General features: G+C 38.1%; 1 protein-coding gene across 1 annotated transcript in view; it reads left to right on the forward strand.

Moving 5' to 3' along the window:
• The window catches only part of rreb1b (ras responsive element binding protein 1b), a 40,959-nt gene extending 21,004 nt beyond the window's left edge, over nucleotides 1-19,955 (forward strand). Inside the window, exons 3-13 of the mRNA XM_051882284.1 lie at nucleotides 2,676-2,807; nucleotides 3,108-3,307; nucleotides 5,258-5,347; nucleotides 5,549-5,712; nucleotides 10,845-10,986; nucleotides 11,148-11,290; nucleotides 11,400-11,589; nucleotides 11,702-14,282; nucleotides 15,653-15,823; nucleotides 16,094-16,846; nucleotides 17,427-19,955. Of these exons, the coding sequence (XP_051738244.1) occupies nucleotides 2,676-2,807; nucleotides 3,108-3,307; nucleotides 5,258-5,347; nucleotides 5,549-5,712; nucleotides 10,845-10,986; nucleotides 11,148-11,290; nucleotides 11,400-11,589; nucleotides 11,702-14,282; nucleotides 15,653-15,823; nucleotides 16,094-16,846; nucleotides 17,427-17,935 (5,075 nt within the window). The 3' untranslated portion in view covers nucleotides 17,936-19,955. The remainder of the gene's footprint in view (nucleotides 1-2,675; nucleotides 2,808-3,107; nucleotides 3,308-5,257; nucleotides 5,348-5,548; nucleotides 5,713-10,844; nucleotides 10,987-11,147; nucleotides 11,291-11,399; nucleotides 11,590-11,701; nucleotides 14,283-15,652; nucleotides 15,824-16,093; nucleotides 16,847-17,426) is intronic.
• The last annotated feature ends 398 nt before the right edge of the window (nucleotides 19,956-20,353 follow it).

Below are 20,353 nucleotides of genomic sequence, written 5' to 3' on the forward strand. Positions count from 1 at the left end.
CTCCTCTGTCCACACTTTTCCAACCAGTGGAAGTACATGAGCAGAGTTTGGGATGGTGGGAGCTGGGAGGGGGATTTCCTACCCTCCCCCCTCCAGCAGAGGAGATCACACCCTGCAACGGCTCACACAAACTGCAGCAGGGCCGCATAGTTAGAGCAAGAGAGAGTACAGCAGACAACCGTCTACCCTCCACTGCTCTCACAGCCACTTCCTGCTTTGACTCTCAACCCAACCCCCCTACTGTTCCTCTCTTTACAGCAGAAAGACTTCCAAGTTTCTCCCGTTTGAACATGCACCCAGTCTCTCGACTCTGTTTTCCAGTCCTCTCTCTACACTTTTCTCACATTTCACATTTCTCTCAGCATTTTCCTCCATCTCTGCTTCCCCTCCTTCTCTCCCCTCCTGCGCTCTCACGTATGTGTCGTTCATCTTTCTCTCCCTCGTCTCCTCACCCTGCACCACCCCCTCACTGGGATGGGCCTCTCTCGCTGTAGTATCACACTCCCACAGCTGCCTCAAACAGTCCACAGCCAGTGCTTTTCCTATCTTCGCTTTTAGACAACACAATGCACAGTGCTCAGTTCAAATTGAGATTGTTTGTGGCAAGAATGTAGCTTCTTAAATCCAATATATAAACTACCGTTCAAAAGTTTGGGGTCAGTAAGATTAATACATTTGTTCAGCAAGGACGCATTAAAGTGATCAAAATTGATAGTAAAGACTTTTACATTGTTACAAAAAAATCAACCTCATATAAATTTTGTTCTTCTGAACTTTCTGTTTATAAAAGAAACATAAAAAAATATCACAGTTTACTCTAAAATATTAAGTAGCACAACTGTTTTCAAAATTGATAATAATACGAAATGTTTCTTGAGCACAAAATTAGCATATTAAAATGATTTCTGAAGGATCATGTGACACTGAAGACTGGAGTAATGATGCTAAAAATTCAGCTTTGCCATCACAGGAATAAATTACATTTTAAATTAAAGCTGCAAGCAGCATTGAAAGGGCCCTCGCACCTGTGCCTCCGCCACCCGGTGGCTTTAGGAAAACAGAGCACGGTGGGCAATATGCATTGAAGTATATAAATATAGGAGGACTACATCAGTCATATGTATTTCCCACACTTCCTGCTACCAGCTGGTGGCGCTATGACTATAACTAAATTTTGGCGTGTAGGTTGGCACTTATCAAACATGCGAAGTTTGAGGCATTGTATGCTTGAGTTACAACTTCCTGTTTCATGACAATAATAGCATGCTTTAGCACTCAGCTAAGTGTTGCTAGCATGTTTTAGAATGTTTGTAGCATGTTTAGTACTTAATTGCATATTTTAGTATGTTGTTAGTAGTGCATCACAGTGTTAAACATGTCACTTCCTGTTGCCAGTGGGTGGCGCTATTAATATAACTGAATATTGTCATGTAGATGTGTTCAGGGCAGGACTCTTCTCAAACATGTTAAGTTTGGAGCAGATCGGACATTGTATGCCTGATTTACAGCAACTTCCTGTTTCGTGGCGTTAATCACATACATTAGCACTTAGCCAAATGTTGCATGATTTAATGTGTTTCTAGTGGCATATTTAAATGTGTTTCAGGGAGTGAATTACAGTGGGAAGCATGCCATTTCCTGTTGCCAACAGGTGGAGCTATGACTAACTGAATATTTGCATGTAGATGTCTTCAGGCCAGGACTATTATCAAACATGTGAAGTTTGGGGCAGAATGGACATTGTATGCCAGAGTTACAACAACTTCCTGTTTCATGGCGAAACATTCGCAAAATCTTCGCAATTTAATGTCGCAAAGGCCTTTAGATTGGACTGACAAAATATGATGTTGATCTGATTAAAGCTCTAGGAGGAGTTCGTTTAAGTACAATGTCTAGAAATGGCAAAAACAAAAACTTTGCAGAGAAAATTCAAAATATCTCACTTCCAGTTGGGTTAACAGATTTTGCTCCCAGGGAATTTTTTGAAGGTATTGGGCTGTTATCAAGCTATTTTGCCACACCTAAGTCTGAAACCCATGTCTGTGCAAAGTTTCATGAGTTTTCGAGCATGTTTAGGCCCTCAAAAATGCGATTCATTTCGGAGAAGAAGAAGAATTGACTGAGCAATTACAATAGGGTCCTCACACCATTGGTGCTTGGGCCCTAAATATATTAAAATAGAAAATAGTTATTTTAAATAATAATAATATTCCACAATATTACTGTTTTTGCTGTAGTTTTGATCAAATAAATGCAGCTTTGGTGAGCTTAAGAGACTTCCTTAAAAAAAAAAAAAACATTTTACTGACCTCAAACATTTGAACGGTAGTGTTCATACATAATCAATATTTATCAAGGATATAGCCTAGTCCTGTTTTACCACATCCAAACCTCAACAGAACCTTCCAAAAGACTCTATTTGACCTTTTGTCTTGTCCATTTGAATCTATGAAAACAATCAATAAGAGCATATGCTGAATAAAGTTGGTCCTGTAAAACACTTCACAGCTCCTGCAGAGATTAATTGTAACCATTTATGCAATAAGATACAATCTCTTAATAATTTCCACATAGCTTCTTTTGCAGATGGGAAAAGTAATTAATTAATGGGTGTATCTGTTATAATTTAGGTTATATTGAGTGCTGTGTGAGTAATGAAAATTCTCCATTCTTAGAAATGGAAAGTGCCTCCTCTGAAAAGCCTGTCAGCAATGGTGTTGGTGCTGCTGATGTGAATGAACAGTCTCATTTGTCAGAAGAGGCTGTTAACAATCAGCCATCCACACATACACCAGAACCTGTTGAAGGTAAGATGTTACAGTCATTCTTATAGAGATAAAGCTATAATAAATAAAGATAAAGATTGTGTCATTATTTACTCACTTTCATGCTTTTCCAAACCCAAATGATTTTTTCTGTGATACAAAAGTATACAAAATTTCTACAAAAGTAGACATTTTTAGACTCATTTGACAGAATCAGGAAAAATGATTGCTTTTTTTTTTTTTTTTTTTTAAATTCAGGTTTAGAACAACAAGAGTGTGAGTAAATGATGACAGTGTAATGGTTAAAATGTCATGGTCATTTAGTAATCATGTCATTTATAGAAGAAAACTGTGATGGAACGGACAAACCAGAGCATGAAGATGAAGTCAGAACAGAGGAGGAGCTGTCCTCTATCAACTCTATGATGAGCACTGTGATGAATGTGGGCCAGATCAATGGAGTCGACTCTGAGCCCACCAAAACATCTCCCAGAAATACCACCAAATCACCTTCTGTCAGTCGTACTGGGAGAAGAAATCAGGTATAGCATTTGGTATATCAGTCATGTGAGCAGAAGCTGCAAAATTATTGCCATAATTGTATTGTACACCTCATTCAGGGAATGTCAGCTGCAGTAATAACTACATCTGTAGTAGGTTGCAGCGGTCAACAATATCCTTTGAATGCTAGTCAGTCCACTTGGCAGCCATATTGGTATCTCATCTACTTGAATAGGGACCAAGGCTGCATCCAAAATCACATACTTTCTGAGTAGGTACTTCTTTTGAATAAGTAATTACTTTGTGACTGTTAAAAAGTATGTTCTGTTTTGTATTAAAAAGTGACTGTATTCCAGATGTACTACAGTTGTCATGTTGCCACTATCATGTAACCAACAGCGTCAGTTGTGTCGCTTCACTGCCAATCACAAATCCTCCTCTGTGGCCTCATGGGATATTAAAGTCTCCATATAATGTGCATATCAGAATCTTGCCTACTGTTTTATGATTACTGTGAATTTGGACTACTCAGTTTACATACTTAGTAGGGAAGTATGTGATTTCGGATGCAACCAAATCTATAAGACTGTTTGTCAAGATTGAGTTTCAATAACATATTTCAAATGCAAATGTTGCTTCTTTAGCTCAAGTGATGTTGGAAAATTATATTTTTCAGGCTGGTTCAGCTAATGCATATGCGCGTTCTAGAGCAAGAAGCAAGCAAACAAACAAACAAACAACAAAAACTTGACTAGCTTTTTTAATCACATGGTGACACTTTCATTTTTGTAGATCCCATATTTATTGTTATGATTTTTCCTGATTTTCTACAAGTGGTCTGTCTCATCCCACTCATACTATCTCTGGTAGTCAGTCAGACTGGCAGTTACATGATCGGCAACAAATGGTCCTTGCGCTTTCTCAATCCCCCCTTTGTGAGAGCCGATGCTTGTCTTATGCCTTCAATTAAAGTGTGGGATTCGACTGAAACACTTCTCTGTGGAGAAAACAGGTGTTTCAGTCTCCCAGCCCCCTCTGGTATCCCTTCCTACAACCCTAACTGCATTTCCATACGCTGAGAGTGACTCTGCACCACTACTCTTCTGCAGAAGGTCTTGCCCACTGAATTAGTGATGCTCTTCCTCAGCCAGTGCTGCTGTTGTCTGGAGAAACAGATGGAGAGGCCACTTGTTACTCCATGTGACACAAGCGCACAACCACTCCTGCTGCTCTGACACATACTATCTTCATCAGGCAGGCCATATCCCGCATCTGTTTTACCTATTGTGTTTATCTCTCATGGGGGGACAAATAAACGTCCCATGTGCGACATGTGTTGAGGTATTTTTCATTTGATTTTGTATTTTTGTTTGATTAATACACAATTACCTATTGTGTTTTCAGGGTCCATGACTCTCATGAGGTGTAATATTTAGAAATTAATAGTTAAATATATGATGAAATTTGTACAGAGCTCATTTTCTTTTCTGTTTTTATATATATATATAATGGAAATAATCAAACAGAGATTAGAAAATGACTTAAAAATGTTTGAGTCGTGTATATGTAGAAATGGAATAGAAAATAGAATAGAAAATGTCTTTTATAGCAGGGTTAATATTATTGTTAATGAAAACCATTAAAAAAAAACATTTTCATTACTTAAAATAAACATTATTTAAAATAAAATTAAATTAAATATAAAAAACTTTCAGCTAGTTGCCAAGACAAAATTTCTCATTTTCGTTTAGTTTAAGTTCAAGTACTAAAATAACTAAAACTATAATAACTAAAACTAGACATTTAAAAATAATAATAATAAAAATGACAAAAACAAACATTTTAACTCATGTTAAAAGAGAAAATACAAAAAAATAAAATCTAATTAAAAATATTAACAAAATCTATAATAGTATATCAGTGACACTAAAACAACACTTGGGTATGTTGTACTGTATCTAAAGCTTGTCTTGTTTGTGTGTCTACTACAGGAAGTCAAAGATGAACGCTCAAGCTTCATTTGCCCCCTGTGTAACAAAAACTGCATGACACAGCACCAGCTCACCATGCATATCAGACAGGTGCGTACTCTTACACAAACACATCCCTACATCTACACCTGTTTACTGAATCTCAACAATCTGATTTAACTAGTAAGTTTGTTTTAAAATCATTAGATCAGAATTTCACTGAAACTGAAGATGTTTTATACTCATTTTTTTATATATTATATATAGACTATATATCAGTGTATTGACATCTGTGCCTCGTTTAACCTCCAGCATAACACAGATAGTGGGGGCACTGACCACTCCTGCAGTATCTGTGGGAAGGCTTTGAGCTCGGCCAGTTCTCTGGACCGCCACATGCTGGTTCACAGTGGAGAGAGGCCATACAAGTGTGTGATATGTAGCCAGACATTCACCACCAATGGAAACATGCACAGGTAAATGGTCAGAAAGTGATTTTGGAGGTTTTTAAAACTGTAAATGTTTAACTTTTACATAAGTATAGGCTAGCCTTTTTTTCAGACAGACATGATTGTACACAAAAGACTATTTAACTTCCCGTTTAGCTTCATGGATTATTTTCATTAATACATTGGTTAAAGTGAAGCTCTGTCAACAAAATTTGTGGAATAATGTTCAGTACCAAAGAAAATAATTTTGACTCATCCCTCATTCATTTTTATTTTTTTTATCGGATATATTGGTTACAGTAATATATGAATTTTTCTGTAAAATTCTGTTTAGAATTTTAGCCTAGTGTTGTCTAAATCATCCTTTTTTGAAGTGAAACACTTGTTTATACTCTATATAAATAGTGCTTTTGTGGTATTTTGATCATTGTGCATACCATGTAAAAGTTAGTGGATTTATGTCATCATGACAACAAAGTTAAAAGATTGGATATAGTTTTACACTTACACAAACTTTACAAGGTCAGTACAAGCAACTTCATTCCACTAGTCTCATGTCACAATGTATAATGTTCAGGTCTCGTGGCAGTCTGTACAGTATGTTTTATGTATCTTAATGTATTTTAGTGTGTGTATACTGTATATGGCCCTGCAATCATTTAATTGTAAGTGACTGCTTCCTCTAAATGCATTTTTTGCTCTTTTGAAAAGATAGAGGGACAAGTCAAAACTATTGTAATCTTTATTACTATTGAACCCATTACATTTCCTAAAAGAGAAGAGAAAAGAGATGAGACTATAGAACATGCTTTTCCAAAATGGGGTTTGTGAACCCCTGGGGGTTCGTGAGAGAACTGAAAAGCTTATAATCAATTAAAGGCACAGTATGTAAGTTTCGCTGCTAGAGATCACTTATTCAAAACGATAACAAAGGCATAGCTTCGTGAATGAGCATGGAATCATGGGGGGGTTGTCATCTTCACCTCCACAGCCGATGGAAAGTAATTTGACGTATTCTCAGATGAGCTAATGTTTTAACGTTTTATTAATGTTACTGTGGTATGAAGCAGGGCGGGGCAGAGAGCCTGGGGCATTTTACGTTTCTGTTTTTATTATGCTTATATGCTGCAGTTGGCCACTCCTTTCGTTTTGTTGTTTATGCAAATTATACGTTTAAAGTTACATTTAAGGTTCGCCTCATTCTTCGCTGAACTTGAACAATGTTACAGTTACATTTGATCATTTAAATTCACATTATTTTATTTCATTCTAATGAAACAGCCACAAGTGCTGAGTTACTGTGCAGGTCTCTTTATCTGACGAATTAAAATTGTGGGGTAACGCAGCGCTGTTTAACTTCAAAACAATGATACTAAAAATACATTTGAGTGTGTTGAAAGTAATGTTATAACGTGCATTAGCTCTGTGGCTGCTATGAGACACTTGATATCGATATTAGAATATATTAAATGCTGCATGACTATCCTGTTAAATGGCATGCAATTTTAAAACATTGTATGGTGGAGAAAATGCTGTATTGTTACTACAAATAAAGCTCTTTCTGATTTGGTATGCTAGCCACTTGACAAAATAATGTTGTCTGATTTACTTTTTGCGTACAAACTTGTTACTCGCGGGAAATCAAGGAAACGAGAGGTTCAAACAATAAGACTAACCGTGTTGAGCTATATAACAATGATTTGTTTTTGGTCGAGAAAGGTATCCAAACAGTTGCTCACCTGTCTAATAAATATATATATTATATTAAATATAATATATTAAAGCATCTTTGTTGTTTCCATGGTTTCTATGGAAGTAAAACCAGAAATCGAGACTCAGATATGACATCACTGATAGGCGACACAATGACACAGGCCGTTACACTGATTAAAAATTGCTAATTCCTCTGGATTTAAACATTGTTGGAAACATTTGGGATAATGTAAGTACACAAGTCAACAAAATATATAACATTGTTCTAAGGGTTTTTGGATATTTTAATCTAAAAAAATCTTACATATTGTGCCTTTAAAGGGTTAGTTCACCTAAAAATGAAAATTCTGTCATTAATTACTCACCCTTATGTCGTTCCACACCCGTAAGACCTTCATTCATCTTCAGAACAGAGAGGCCTGCATTGACAGCAAGATAATTAACACTTTCATTGCCCAGAGAGCTACTAAAAACGTATATAAAACCGTTCATGTGACTACAGTGGTTCAACCTTAATGTTATGAAGCGACAAGAATACTTTTTGTGCGCCAAAAGACAAAATAACAACTTTATTCAACAATGTCTAGTGATGGGCGATAAAGCTTCGAAGCTTCATGAAGCAGTGTTTTGAAATCGCCCATCACTAGATATTGTTGAATAAAGTCGTTATTTTGTTTTTTTGGCGCACCAAAAATATTCTAGTCGCTTCATAACATTAAGGTTGAACCACTGTAGTCACATGAACTGTTTTATATACGTCTTTAGTAGCTTTCTATATACATTATATTCATACCACATTTAGGTTTCATTTGTGTTAAATTGTTTGTTTGGTGACCTAAAGAAATAATTGTAACAAAATGTTGCTGTATGCACAGGTTGCAGGCTGCATTAATATAAGTAGTTGTAAGTTTGTGGCAGAGGAGAAGGAGGGCACAGAGGGAGGGTCGGGAGGGATGAAGGAATGTCTGCATGTGATGTGAGAGGCCTGATTCTCAAGGCTGACTGATATTGATGGCTGCACTAGCTTCTTTCTTTTTTGTCACCTATATTTGGAAAGATTTTTCTGTGTCCATGCTTCCTTTTCATGTGTCTTTGTGATTGAGGGTTTGATTTGTGACTCTTTTTGTTTGTGTTGATGTGATGTGCATAGAGGGCTTCCTTGTGCAGTTGAGACATGCAGGCATTCCAGATGGGGGTGGAAGAAGTTTGTGTGAGTAAGAGAGGGGGGAAAGGCAGGGGGCAGGGAGAGGGGTGCTGAACATATTTTTTTGGGTGGCACATTATGGATTTATGAATCATTTTTAATCATATAATTTTATATGGCATAACTCAACAAAAACAACAATGCCTGGCAGAATGTTAAATCATGCAGCAATTTTTTCCCACACTGCCCTCTGGCAATATTGATGAGGCACTTCAGAAGGAAAAAAATTACTCAGTGGTCCTGCATCAACTAGTAACTTCAAACACAAAACCGCAACGTGATTAAGTGGCATGTGACAAGAAATTGCAAGAGCTGGAATTATGGTTGCATAATTAACATTATTATTGCTGATACTGATTTAATCTGTGTGGTATCAACATGGTTTTCTTCTGGTAGTAAGTGAGGCCAGAGACATAAGATGGAACAGGATTCAGGCTGTCAGGGTTGGGTCCACATGTGGGTGACCATCACTCTGCCTCTCTTCTATTAATATCTTTGGCTGTAGAATGTAAAACAAGATTCTTACCACTGGGTCTGCTGACATTTATCCTCCCTTTCCAGTTACATACACTCGGAGTGCATGGCCATAAACTCTGCACACCACAATGCAATTAAAGCACATTTAATTTGAAAATGTGCTCAGTGTAGATACTATATGCTCTATAGACATATACAGACAACCATTTTAAATGAAACGCAGCTGCACATAAGCATCAGGGGCCTTGTATCTGGTTGAACCTGAAAGGTGGGTTTGTTTCTGTGTAAGTGTAGGAGGGTGAGGGGTGCACACGTTCCAGCATGTCGTAATGTGACTCCCAGCACTTTTCCTCCACACATTACCTCTGACCTCTGCTGGCCATATCATTGCATTTCCCCCCACCTGGTCACTCCTTTGTATGTTGCAAGCTTTAAAGGGTTAGTTCACCCAAAAATGAAAATTCTGTCATTTATTACTCACCCTCAGGCCGTTCCACACCCGTAAGACCTTCGTTAATCTTCGGAACACAAATTGAGATATTTTTGTTGAAATCTGATGGCTCCGTGAGGCCTGCATAGGGAGCAATGACATTTCCTCTCTCAAGATCCATAAAGGTACTAAAAACATATTTAAATCAGTTCATGTGAGTACAGTTGGTCAATATTAATATTATAAAGCGACAAGAATATTTTTGGCACGCCAAAAAAGCAAAATAACGACTTATATAGTGATGGCCGATTTCAAAACACTGCGTCAGGAAGCTTCAGAGCATAATGAATCAGCATGTCGAATCAGCGGTTCGGAGGGCCAAAGTCGCGTGATTTCAGCAGTTTGGCGGTTTGACACGCGATCCGAATCATGATTCGATACGCTGATTCATAACGCTCCGAAGCTTCCTGAAGCAGTGCTTTGAAATCAGCCATCACTAAATAAGTCGTTAATTAGTGTTTTTGGCGCACCAAAAATATTCATGTCGCTTTATAATATTAATATTGAACCACTGTACTCACATGAACCGATTTAAATATGTTTTTAGTACCTTTATGGATCTTGAGAGAGGAAATGTCATTGCTCCCTATGCAGGCCTCATGGAGCCATCGGATTTCAACAAAAATATCTTAATTTGTGTTCCAAAGATTAACGAAGGTCTTACGGGTGTGGAACGGCATGTGGGTGAGTAATAAATGACAGAATATTCATTTTTGGGTGAACTAACCCTTTAATCATGGAAGTATTCCAGTGGCCTTCAAATCACATCAAGATGAAAACAGAGAACATTTTACATGGATGAGGATAAAAATTTGTTTTAATTAAAGAGTATGTTCAATGATTATTATTTTTTTACTGTTATGGTCTTTTTTTTTTTTTTACTGTATTACATTTAAAACAATAAATTTTAATCTTAATTTTTATATATTAATGTTACAATAATGAGAATGAGACCCTGTGTTTCACATTACCATAATGAGAATTGAGCTTATTTGAGATTAATATTTCTAAAAAATTATGTCACAACATAAAATATCTTAAGAGTAGTTCTTCTACACTAATAGTACACTTTATTTTATTTATGCAAAATATATTATTTTTATTTTTATTTTTGGGATAAAATGTTACCCGATCACCTCAAATGCCAAAATACAGTTTACAACACAAGGCAGTAAGGAGCGTCTATGCATGTTGCTTAATAAAGCATTTTAATTTCTCTCCTTTTCATTATGGTTGTTAATAGACAGAACTGAGTTGAGTTATATATTTCTGCAGGCACATGAAAATTCATGAAAAGGATGCAAACAGTATTCCTACCCTCAGTTCTTCCACACGAAAGCGCCAACGACCCACTACTAATAGGAAGCCCAGTGTAGAGGATGAAGCAGAGCAGGCTGAGGAACCACCAGTAAAAAAGGTACATTTCCACCTCTTTTTTTTCCCACCTCCACCTCTCTCTCTTTTTTTTTGTCTTTGTTATTTATCAGTAAAAGCAGTCAAAACATTTGAATAACTTTTGGAATTTATTGTGCCCATACCTATCAAGTTATATGCAAACAAATTTTGTCTTATGTTTAGGTGATGTTGATACAAAAGCCTGGAGAGGATGATTCTGTCAAGAGTGAAGAAGAGCTCCTTCACTGCCCCATCTGCTTTAAGACATTCATCTGTAAATATGATCTGGAATCACACATGGAGACACATCCTGACACTACACTCAGGTAGGCTCAGGATGTTGTCTGCTTCTGTATATTGTCTCAACACATTATATAGTGTAGTACTTGATTTCGTTAAATCAAGACTGTTTTTGACTGATTCTTCTAATCCTAGGTGTAACATTTGTTGCATTACCTTTCGCACACACCGTGGTCTCCTGCGTCATAACGCTGTCATTCATAAGCAGCTTCCCACTGACCCCTCGGGACGACCCTTTATCCAGAATAACCCCTCCATCCCTTTGGGGTTTGGAGACTTGGCTTTCATTGACTTCAGCTGTCAAAAGTTTCCCCAAATTGCACAGGTGAAGACTTGTAAAATTCATCAGATGAGAAAGAATTACTTTATTTATTTATTTTTTTTAATTTTTTTTGGATGACGACAGATCATCATTTTGATTTGTTTTATTTATTCAGGTCTGGTGTGAGAGCAATTTGCGCAGATGCTCTAGCAAGTTCCATAAATTTGTTTGTGAGGTCTGCAACAAGGCCTTCCCTCTTCAGCAGTCTTTGGATCTCCACAAATTCTCACATAAATGTAGCGCAGACACCAGCACTGAACCTCAGGAACAAAACGCTTATGCTGTTAAGGATGCACCCAAAGTCAGCTCCCATTCCATGGATTCCAAGGAGGTCAATGAACTAATACCACATGTTGATAGTACCCGTTCAGATGGAAAGAATGGTTTCATGGAGTGCCTAGGTCTCCAACACTCCTCTTTAGCCAAGCCAGAGAAATCAGAAGAGCAAATTCAGCAGGAAGTTTTAGACAGCATTCGCTTCATTCGCGTTGAGCCACCTTCAACAAATCTACCTCAAGAAAGCAGTAGCAGTCTTGGCATCTCTATTTTGGAGCCCGTCTCTCTTCAAGCCATGAACAAGAACGCTGCTCTCAGCCTCCTGTCCCTACAGCCGCTCCATGGTGTCGTTAGTAGCGGTATGTTTGTCCCAATAAGTGGTCAAGCTGCGGTGGAGCTGGCGGACATTGAACAAATCCTTAAGATCGCAGCCTCAGTGCCACCTCAGATGTCTTTGTCTCTGCTTCCCAAAGGTCTGGGCAGTCCTCTACAGATGGACCCCAAACAGATTGCTTCCCTGAAACCTAAGCCCTTAATCACTCCTCGATCCAGCATGGGTGCTTCCACACCCCCTCCACCCATCATGAATGCCCAACAAGCCTCATCGGGTAACATCAGTCCTAGCCTTCCACCCCAAACGGGCCAACAAGTGAGAACTACCAGACAATCATCAGCCTCCTCTTCGTCCTCAACCTCGTCCTCTCCCACAAATTGGGAGACTACTCAACTGGGGCCAGATGTCATAGGAACCACGATTATCTCGTATGAAACTGGAAAGCAAGAAGAGTTTGACAGCAAAGAGAAGGAATCAAGAGTCGTGGGCAAGAAGACAGCCAAGGCCGAGTACCCTTGTCGATTCTGCAAAGAAGTCTTTTCCTTCTTAGGCGGCCTTCAGGCTCATATGCGTCACCATCTGGGAGCTTCACCATATCAGTGCACCATTTGTAGCTACGCCGCTCCTGACAAGGCAACGCTGATTCGACATCTCAGAACGCACAGCGGTGAGCGGCCATACGTATGTCGCCTCTGTCATTACCCTTTCACTGTGAAGGCCAACTGTGAGCGCCATCTGCGAAAGAAACACATGAAGAACACACGCAAAGACATAGAGAAAAACATAGAATATGTAACCACCTCCTCTAGCATAAGCGGTGTCATTGGAGGCACCACATTAGACCTCCTGGATGCGGCTGGTGCTGGTAGCACATCTTGTCGATATTGTGGGGAGGACCTTAAGAACTACCGAGCCCTTCAGATTCATCTGAGAACACACAATGGATGTCAGCGGAAGCCTTTTGAGTGTAGGCAGTGTGGGGTGGCATTTCTCGCTAAAAGGAACTGCATTCACCACTTGCTGAAGCATCACCCAGATGTTCCAGAAAGGGAAATTGAGGAACACATCAAAAGTCTTGTACCGGTTGGAGGAGATGGCACTGCTCAAGCCAACCCTCCAACCTCAAATGGGCTGGTTAACAGCACTGTTCCTCAAAATGTAGGTCCCTTCTCTGGGCCTGTTGAGGACCAGGACCAGCCATTAGATTTCTCTAGCAAATCTCAAAAAACAATTGCTTCAAATGTTAAGCTAGAAGGAACAACATCTCCTCTGTTTAATGACTGCTCTATGGAGCCCATTGATCTCTCAATACCTAAGGATCCTGAGAAGAAGAGAACGATGAAAGAACTTCCTCAGAGCATGTCCCTGAATCATCATAATGTCAAGAAAGAAAAGACCCCTGAAACAACCCCTGGGGTTCGTGCAGCTCTCCCAGTCTCCATTTCTAACCTGGCCCCAGCTGTATCTAGTGACATTACCAAGCCCTTTACCCGCTTGAAGCCACTGTTACCAAAACCATCTTCTGTTTCCAGTACTTCTGAAATGGCACCGCTGGCCTCCATTGCTCAGATCATCTCATCTGTGTCAGCTACCCCAGTGCTGATTGAAACAGAATTAGATGCCAAGAACAGTGTTAGTGCAATGGATTTTAATGTAATAAATGAGAAGAAGGGCACCGCCAAACTGGATTCCACTCCAAATGGATCTCCTGATAACTCAAAGAAGAGAGGCAAGAAGCGACCATTTCAGGAATTCTGTGATCCAAGATTGGCAACAGGCAGTGGCATTGATCTGGAGTCAAGTGGCGAGTTTCCCAGTGTAGAGAAAATGCTAGCTACTACTGATGCAAATAAATTCAGCCCTTACTTACAACCCAGTCAGATGGAGCCAATGAAAGAGGAGAAAGAGAAGCAGTCTGTCAATAAGGAGACGAAGGAAGGACGAGAGGACAAGCCAAAGAAACCTCCACAGAACAAAGGAAAGAAGAATGCCTACTCCAATTCAGTGCAGAAAATGACCTGCCCATACTGCCCACGTCTGTTTCCCTGGGCCAGTTCATTGCAAAGGCATATGCTAACACACACAGGTGAGACAATGTTTACAATTCATAAATTATGACCACAAGCCAATGATGTCAAAAAGCACTTCATATACTTTTTTATTTACTCTATCCTATAATACAGGGAGCTAAATACAATTCTTAGGAAAATAGTGTACATTTAACACATTCTGTAGCCTCTATTTCATTTGTCAGCCATTTAGCTGGAATTGTTCCTCAACCATTTCAGACTCTAAATAGATGTCAGATTATCCTCTAAGTAATGCAGAAAGAGTGAACAAACATGCTACAGTTGGAGGTCTTCAGTATTATTATATTGTATTATATTATATTATATTATCCTAGACTTTTGTCCTCTGTAGTGGACATTTTATTTTAGTGAATTTCTCTGACATACATGTCACAGTTTTAAGTCTGGCTGTCCTGTAAAGAGCACATTCAGGACTTTGCAGAGATACCAAATGTTTGGAAGTTTCACCATGACAACAACGTCTGCTTGGTCTTTAAAAATGACTGACATTAATTTAGTGATCAAATTTAGCACTCTTATGGAAATATGATAATATTTTGTAATTATCATTTAAATTGGATTATTTTTTAAATTGTTTGTTATAAATCAACATCTCAGGAAAATGTTATGGGGCTTCTAATCAAAATATGACTTTCTGTTACAAAACAGGGCATTGATTTCATACATGACCTCCTTAGAGGACACCAGGAATTAAATCATGATTATCAGGCATTTTGGGAGACACAACAAGTGAATAGTGAAATAAATTATATATCAATATTCCTGTTAATTATTAGATATTATTATGAAAATGTTGCCAATTTTTACTCCCATTATTACACTTCTTTTTTCATTACATGTTGCTCCAAGAACACATTAATATGCAAATTAGATACAGTGTATAGATGCATTGTATTGAATGGGAAAATCCATGTATGGCCATTTTACCCACATATTGCATAAAGTAAAATGGTATATTGATATTGACATTCCGTTCTATCTTTCATAACATAGTTGAGATCATCTTAAAACAAAATTTAATTAAAAAAAATCCTGAAACCTAAAAATTGATTGGTGAATAAAAAAAAAATTCCATTGTTTTTGCCTATACATGTCATTTATTGTCATTTTATTTTTTAAACAACTTAGTCCTGGTGTCCACTACAGAGGACATAGCATAAAATATGAATAAAATATAATTTTTCAAAAATGTTATTTTTCCATTTTTTTTTCTTGCTCTAAACAATGTAATGATGTGAAACAAAATATTAAATTCAAAAACTTTTTTTTCTGGGTCCCAGGAGGATATTTTGATCCAATGGATCTGAGCCAATAATGTTTTGATTCTCACTTGAGATCCTTACAGTTTTGTGTTTTGATTTCACAGGTCAGAAGCCGTACCCTTGTCCTCAGTGTGAGTCATTCTTTTCCACCAAGTCAAACTGTGAGCGCCACCTGCTCCGCAAACATGGAATATCTAATCGGGCACTTCAAAACAATGGATCTCGACCCAAACCTAAGGCTGACGAAGGATCCCAAGGAAGCACAGGCACTTTTGGTCAGTATCATTGTTATATATTATTATGTAGCACTAATGGTCTCATGTGTATAACAATTATATCTAAAAATGTGCTGATTTAACTTTTGAGATGAAGGGTTAATGCCCCTTTCATGATGTACTGTAATTTAGTTGCTTTGTTTTCTGTTTATCAACAAGACATTTTACCTTGGAAAAACTGTATATTGAATATTGTTACATCATTGTGAGGGTGTGTATGATAGCAGTGCAATGTGTAAAGTGCTTAACAAGCTTTTCTTATATTTGTAGAGAGTGTATCTGACACTGAACCTTCTACAGCCGTAGATATTGTCGATACGAGCTCTGTCGACCCAAAACAAGAGGAGAAAGCTTCATCCCCAGAACAAGCTCCAGAACAAACAGAACAATCAGCCGCTGAACAAACAGACAGCAGCACGGATCCAAACCAAACACAGCCAGATGAGGGAAACCCTGAAAGAGTAGAAAATGATGATGATGACTCTCAGAGCAACAAGAGTCTTGATATAAACCTTGCCAGCAAGCTTGTAGACTTCAAGCTTTCTGGAGCAGAGCAGAACCAGCCAAAATCAACTGCTGAACCGGTTTCTCTTCCAGACGAGTTCCCCCACACCTGTGCATCCTGCAAAAAGACCTTCCGCCATGCAGCCACTCTCAGCCGGCACCAGAAAACTCATCTGGAGGTCCAGCCCGAGGATGGAAGCAAGAAGGGAAGACGCCAAAGTGCTTCACAAAACCCAGTCACAGCGCCCACAAAAGAGGTGGAGCAGGACGCAAAGTTAGAAGATGATGAAAAGGATGAGAACAGCAGCTGTGTAGAAAGTGGTGTTGATGAGGAGGAGAAGGAGAGAGAAGATATGAGTTATGATGAAGAAGAGGCTGCTTCCTCAGAGCTCAGGGCTTTGGAAGAGGAGGGCGAATCAGCCGGAGGCAAAACCGATAAGAGAAAGAAGATTTGTGAAGTGTGCAGCAAACGCTTCTGGAGCCTGCAAGACTTGACCAGACACATGCGTTCACACACTGGTAAGATCTGGAGCTTCTTAGGCTGTGTTCAGACTGCAGGAAAAAGTGGGCCAAATTTTTTTTGCTCATATGCGACTCAGAGGAGTCAGTGTAAACAGCACTAACCACGTGGAATCTGATCTTTTCGATTCTGATTTAAGCCACTTCCATATGTGGTCCAAAACCAGATAGAGATCTGATGTTTTGCAATGTGACGTCAGTCTGAACAGTCATATAGGAATTTGTGCAGCTTTTATGTCACACTAGATCAACAACTCGTTACAACTTTGACTGATGTGAGTAAGTCCAAAATTTTTACAAATCAGTAGTTCTTTGGTCACTCAGAACCAAAGAACTCAGAAAGTATTACGTTGACAGCTTTGTTGTTCTTTTGTGCATGAGGTTCAGTTCAGGACTGTTATCAGTTCACACTCCAATCTGATATTGGCTGCATTTAAAAACATAATTTGAACAGCAAAAAAAAAAAAAAAAAAATCAGAATTGAGCACTAAGCAGTGTGAACTTAGCCTTATTGTTATACCTTCCAATAAGGAGAGACAAATATGAAGCTGATACATCTAAAATGACCTTTTTGTTGTAGGCGAGCGACCGTACAAGTGCCAAACCTGCCATCGTACCTTCACTCTGAAGCACAGTCTGGTGAGGCATCAGCGTGTCCACCAGAAACCCACGGATGAAAAAGGGACCGATGATGCAGAAATGAATGAAGAAATGGATGGAGCAAGAGATGATGACAGAATGCTGGAGGGAAAAGAGGCCAGGTGTTCATCTGGAAGCGAAAGTGACGCAACAGCTCCAATCCAGAGTGAGAATGAACGTGAGAAAGCAGAAGTGCCTCAAAAAGAAGAGAGTGAAGGACACATGGAGGACCTTAAGGAGAAGCAGCACCCTGAGGAATCATCTATGGAGATGAATTCTGCTGAAGAACCTCCCAAAGAACCTCAGCCTGATGGGGCTGAACAGGAGGAACATCAAACCGAGGAACCGTTAGTTGCTTCAGTAGAGGCCCAATCAGGCTGTGACCCAGAACCTGCAAAAATCAGTGTCCATAGCTGTACAGCGGCTCAGGAAACGACGCCTGTTCAGTGAAGAAAAAATTCACTGTGTTGATTTTGTGCCATAGTTTATGAAGCTTCCGCAAACACTAGGAGTTACAAAGCCTGGCCTTTGCTGATATTTGTCTTATAATACAGTATGCATGAAAGATGCAGACTGGGGAACAGTTTCTGAAGCTTCTTTTGATGCCTTAATATATATATATTTTTTTCTTTTTTCTAAAAATCTGGATAAACACAACTGGACAGTAGCAATTTTAATCCTATTTATATGATTTTTAATGAATCATATAAAACATTTATATCAATCAATTAGAAGCATTTGTATGATGAACAGAAGATTTATGTATCAGCATTAAAATGTATTATTCTTAAGTCAATTTCTGTATGTTTTTAGTATCTGTATGAAATTTGTTTGATTTCTATTTCTTTGCTTTTTTTTCTTGTGGAATTGAAGAGCGTAAGTGCCTGACTCATTATCAAGATTGGCTGAATACATTTTGGATGAAATTGCTGTTTAGCTCTGTAATTTTTATTTTGGGTGATCATCGGCCAATCAGTTTCTTGGCAATATTTGCCTATTCTATGTATATTATCCTCCATCTTTGAGCCTCATTGACAAATGATGCAGACAACGTGTATAAATGGCTGGAAGTCTTGAAACAGCACCTTCTGGTGGCGTAGAGTGTGAAGTATTATATTGTAAGGCCTGTGCATCAGAGAGAAGAGTGCTTCTGAGAATCACACAGTATGTATTAAATAAGTGTGATTTGTGTTTGCCTTTTTGGGGTTTGTGTTTGTACTGGAAATCTCCCTAAGATTCACTTTGACTTCAACACTGGTGTTCACACTAAAAATCAAACTTTTTTTTTTTTATCCAATACTTGTTAAAGAATGTAAAAAGTAGCCCTCATACTGGTTTTGACTTGTGTAGAAGGGATATAAATCGTCCCTAAAACAAAAAACAAAAACAATTCATTTAGTTTTACACTAGTTGTTGCAGTAGAGTGACTTTAATAACGCCTGATACCCACACAACACGTCATATGAGATTCAGTGGATTTGACCAAAGTCCTCGCAATGGCAAAATGTTTACAAGTATGTTTTTATTCATTTTGACAGCTGCGAGCCTTTGGATTTAAAGCCAACTTAAGAAACATTGTAAATTAACTGTTCTTTATATTTTTTGAAACACATTTTCTTTGTTATTTCTTTTTGTGTGTGTGTGTGTGTGTGTTTGTGTGTAATGATGTTTGTACTTGTAAATTTGTACAAGTGCATGAGTGTGTGCACAGCTATATGGACAGAAAACACTGAACATTTTATGCAGGTATTTATTGATCAGTCTAAAGCATGTGGTTGTAATTTTGAAAAGCCATGTAGAATCCAGTTTGTGCAACGAGGAGAATCAAAAAAATGATATTTGTTGAACTTCTTTGAGATTGTGAGGTTCTCTACATTTTTGGATACAATGTACATTAGGATGCTTTGGATAATTACATCTTTTTTGTGTCTTTTTGTTTGTCAGTTTATGAAACCTTCAACCAATTCAGTTATACATTTGTTTGAGATCATTGAACTATAGAGTATAATTTGATGGGTTTGACAATATAATGATAAAAAAATATTGATTTTGCATGTTAATCTAATTTGAATTTCTCAGTTATTCTCTTTCTCAGGGGCTTTTCAAAATCAGCATTTTTCTATGTAATCTATCTGGTGTATAAAATTCGACCTCTGTTCACTACACTACAGTTAAAGACTGCTCACACTGTGTATAGGCTTCATTGTACCAAAACTTTTCTGCAAGAAATTGTAATGTCATTATCATTAGTGATTATGTTTGTCAGATGGATTGCAAGTATCTGTCAGATCAATTCAGATGTAGGCAACTCATTGATTTTGCTTGCTTCCTCCTTGCTGTTCAACCCTGTAAAGCGAATAAATCATCCAATCAATAGGCTAAATGTACACTAAGAAAGAGTGAGAAATTAAGTCCTGTCAATTTTTTTTTTTTTTTTTTTCCTCAATTAAAACTTAAAACAGTCCAAAAAGTTTCCACATTTAATTTTATTTAAGTAATGTGACTGGGGCCAATAAAGATTAATTTTGATAAATGATCATTTTAAACAAAGATGTAGTACCACCTAGTATGTTACAATTTTTTTTGTTTGTTTGTTTGTTTTGTTTTTGTTTGTTTGTTTGTTTGTTTAATGATCAATTTCTGACTGCTTGGCAATGCTCTAGGAATCACCCTGTAAACTTCCCAGAACACCTTGACCAACGGGGTCACCGTGATTTTGCCAAGCAAGACATGTTCCCGGATCAACATCTTTGTTGATCCTGGAACAACGTTCCAATCAACCAATCAGATTTGAGGGTCAAGTTTACTGTTTATGTCAAGTTTAGGCTTGCAACCAGGGTTAGGTGCTTCTACATCAATGTTATTCAC

Source organism: Ctenopharyngodon idella, chromosome 2 (genome assembly GCF_019924925.1).
Source record: "Ctenopharyngodon idella isolate HZGC_01 chromosome 2, HZGC01, whole genome shotgun sequence".
Classification (NCBI taxonomy): Eukaryota; Metazoa; Chordata; class Actinopteri; order Cypriniformes; family Xenocyprididae; genus Ctenopharyngodon; species Ctenopharyngodon idella.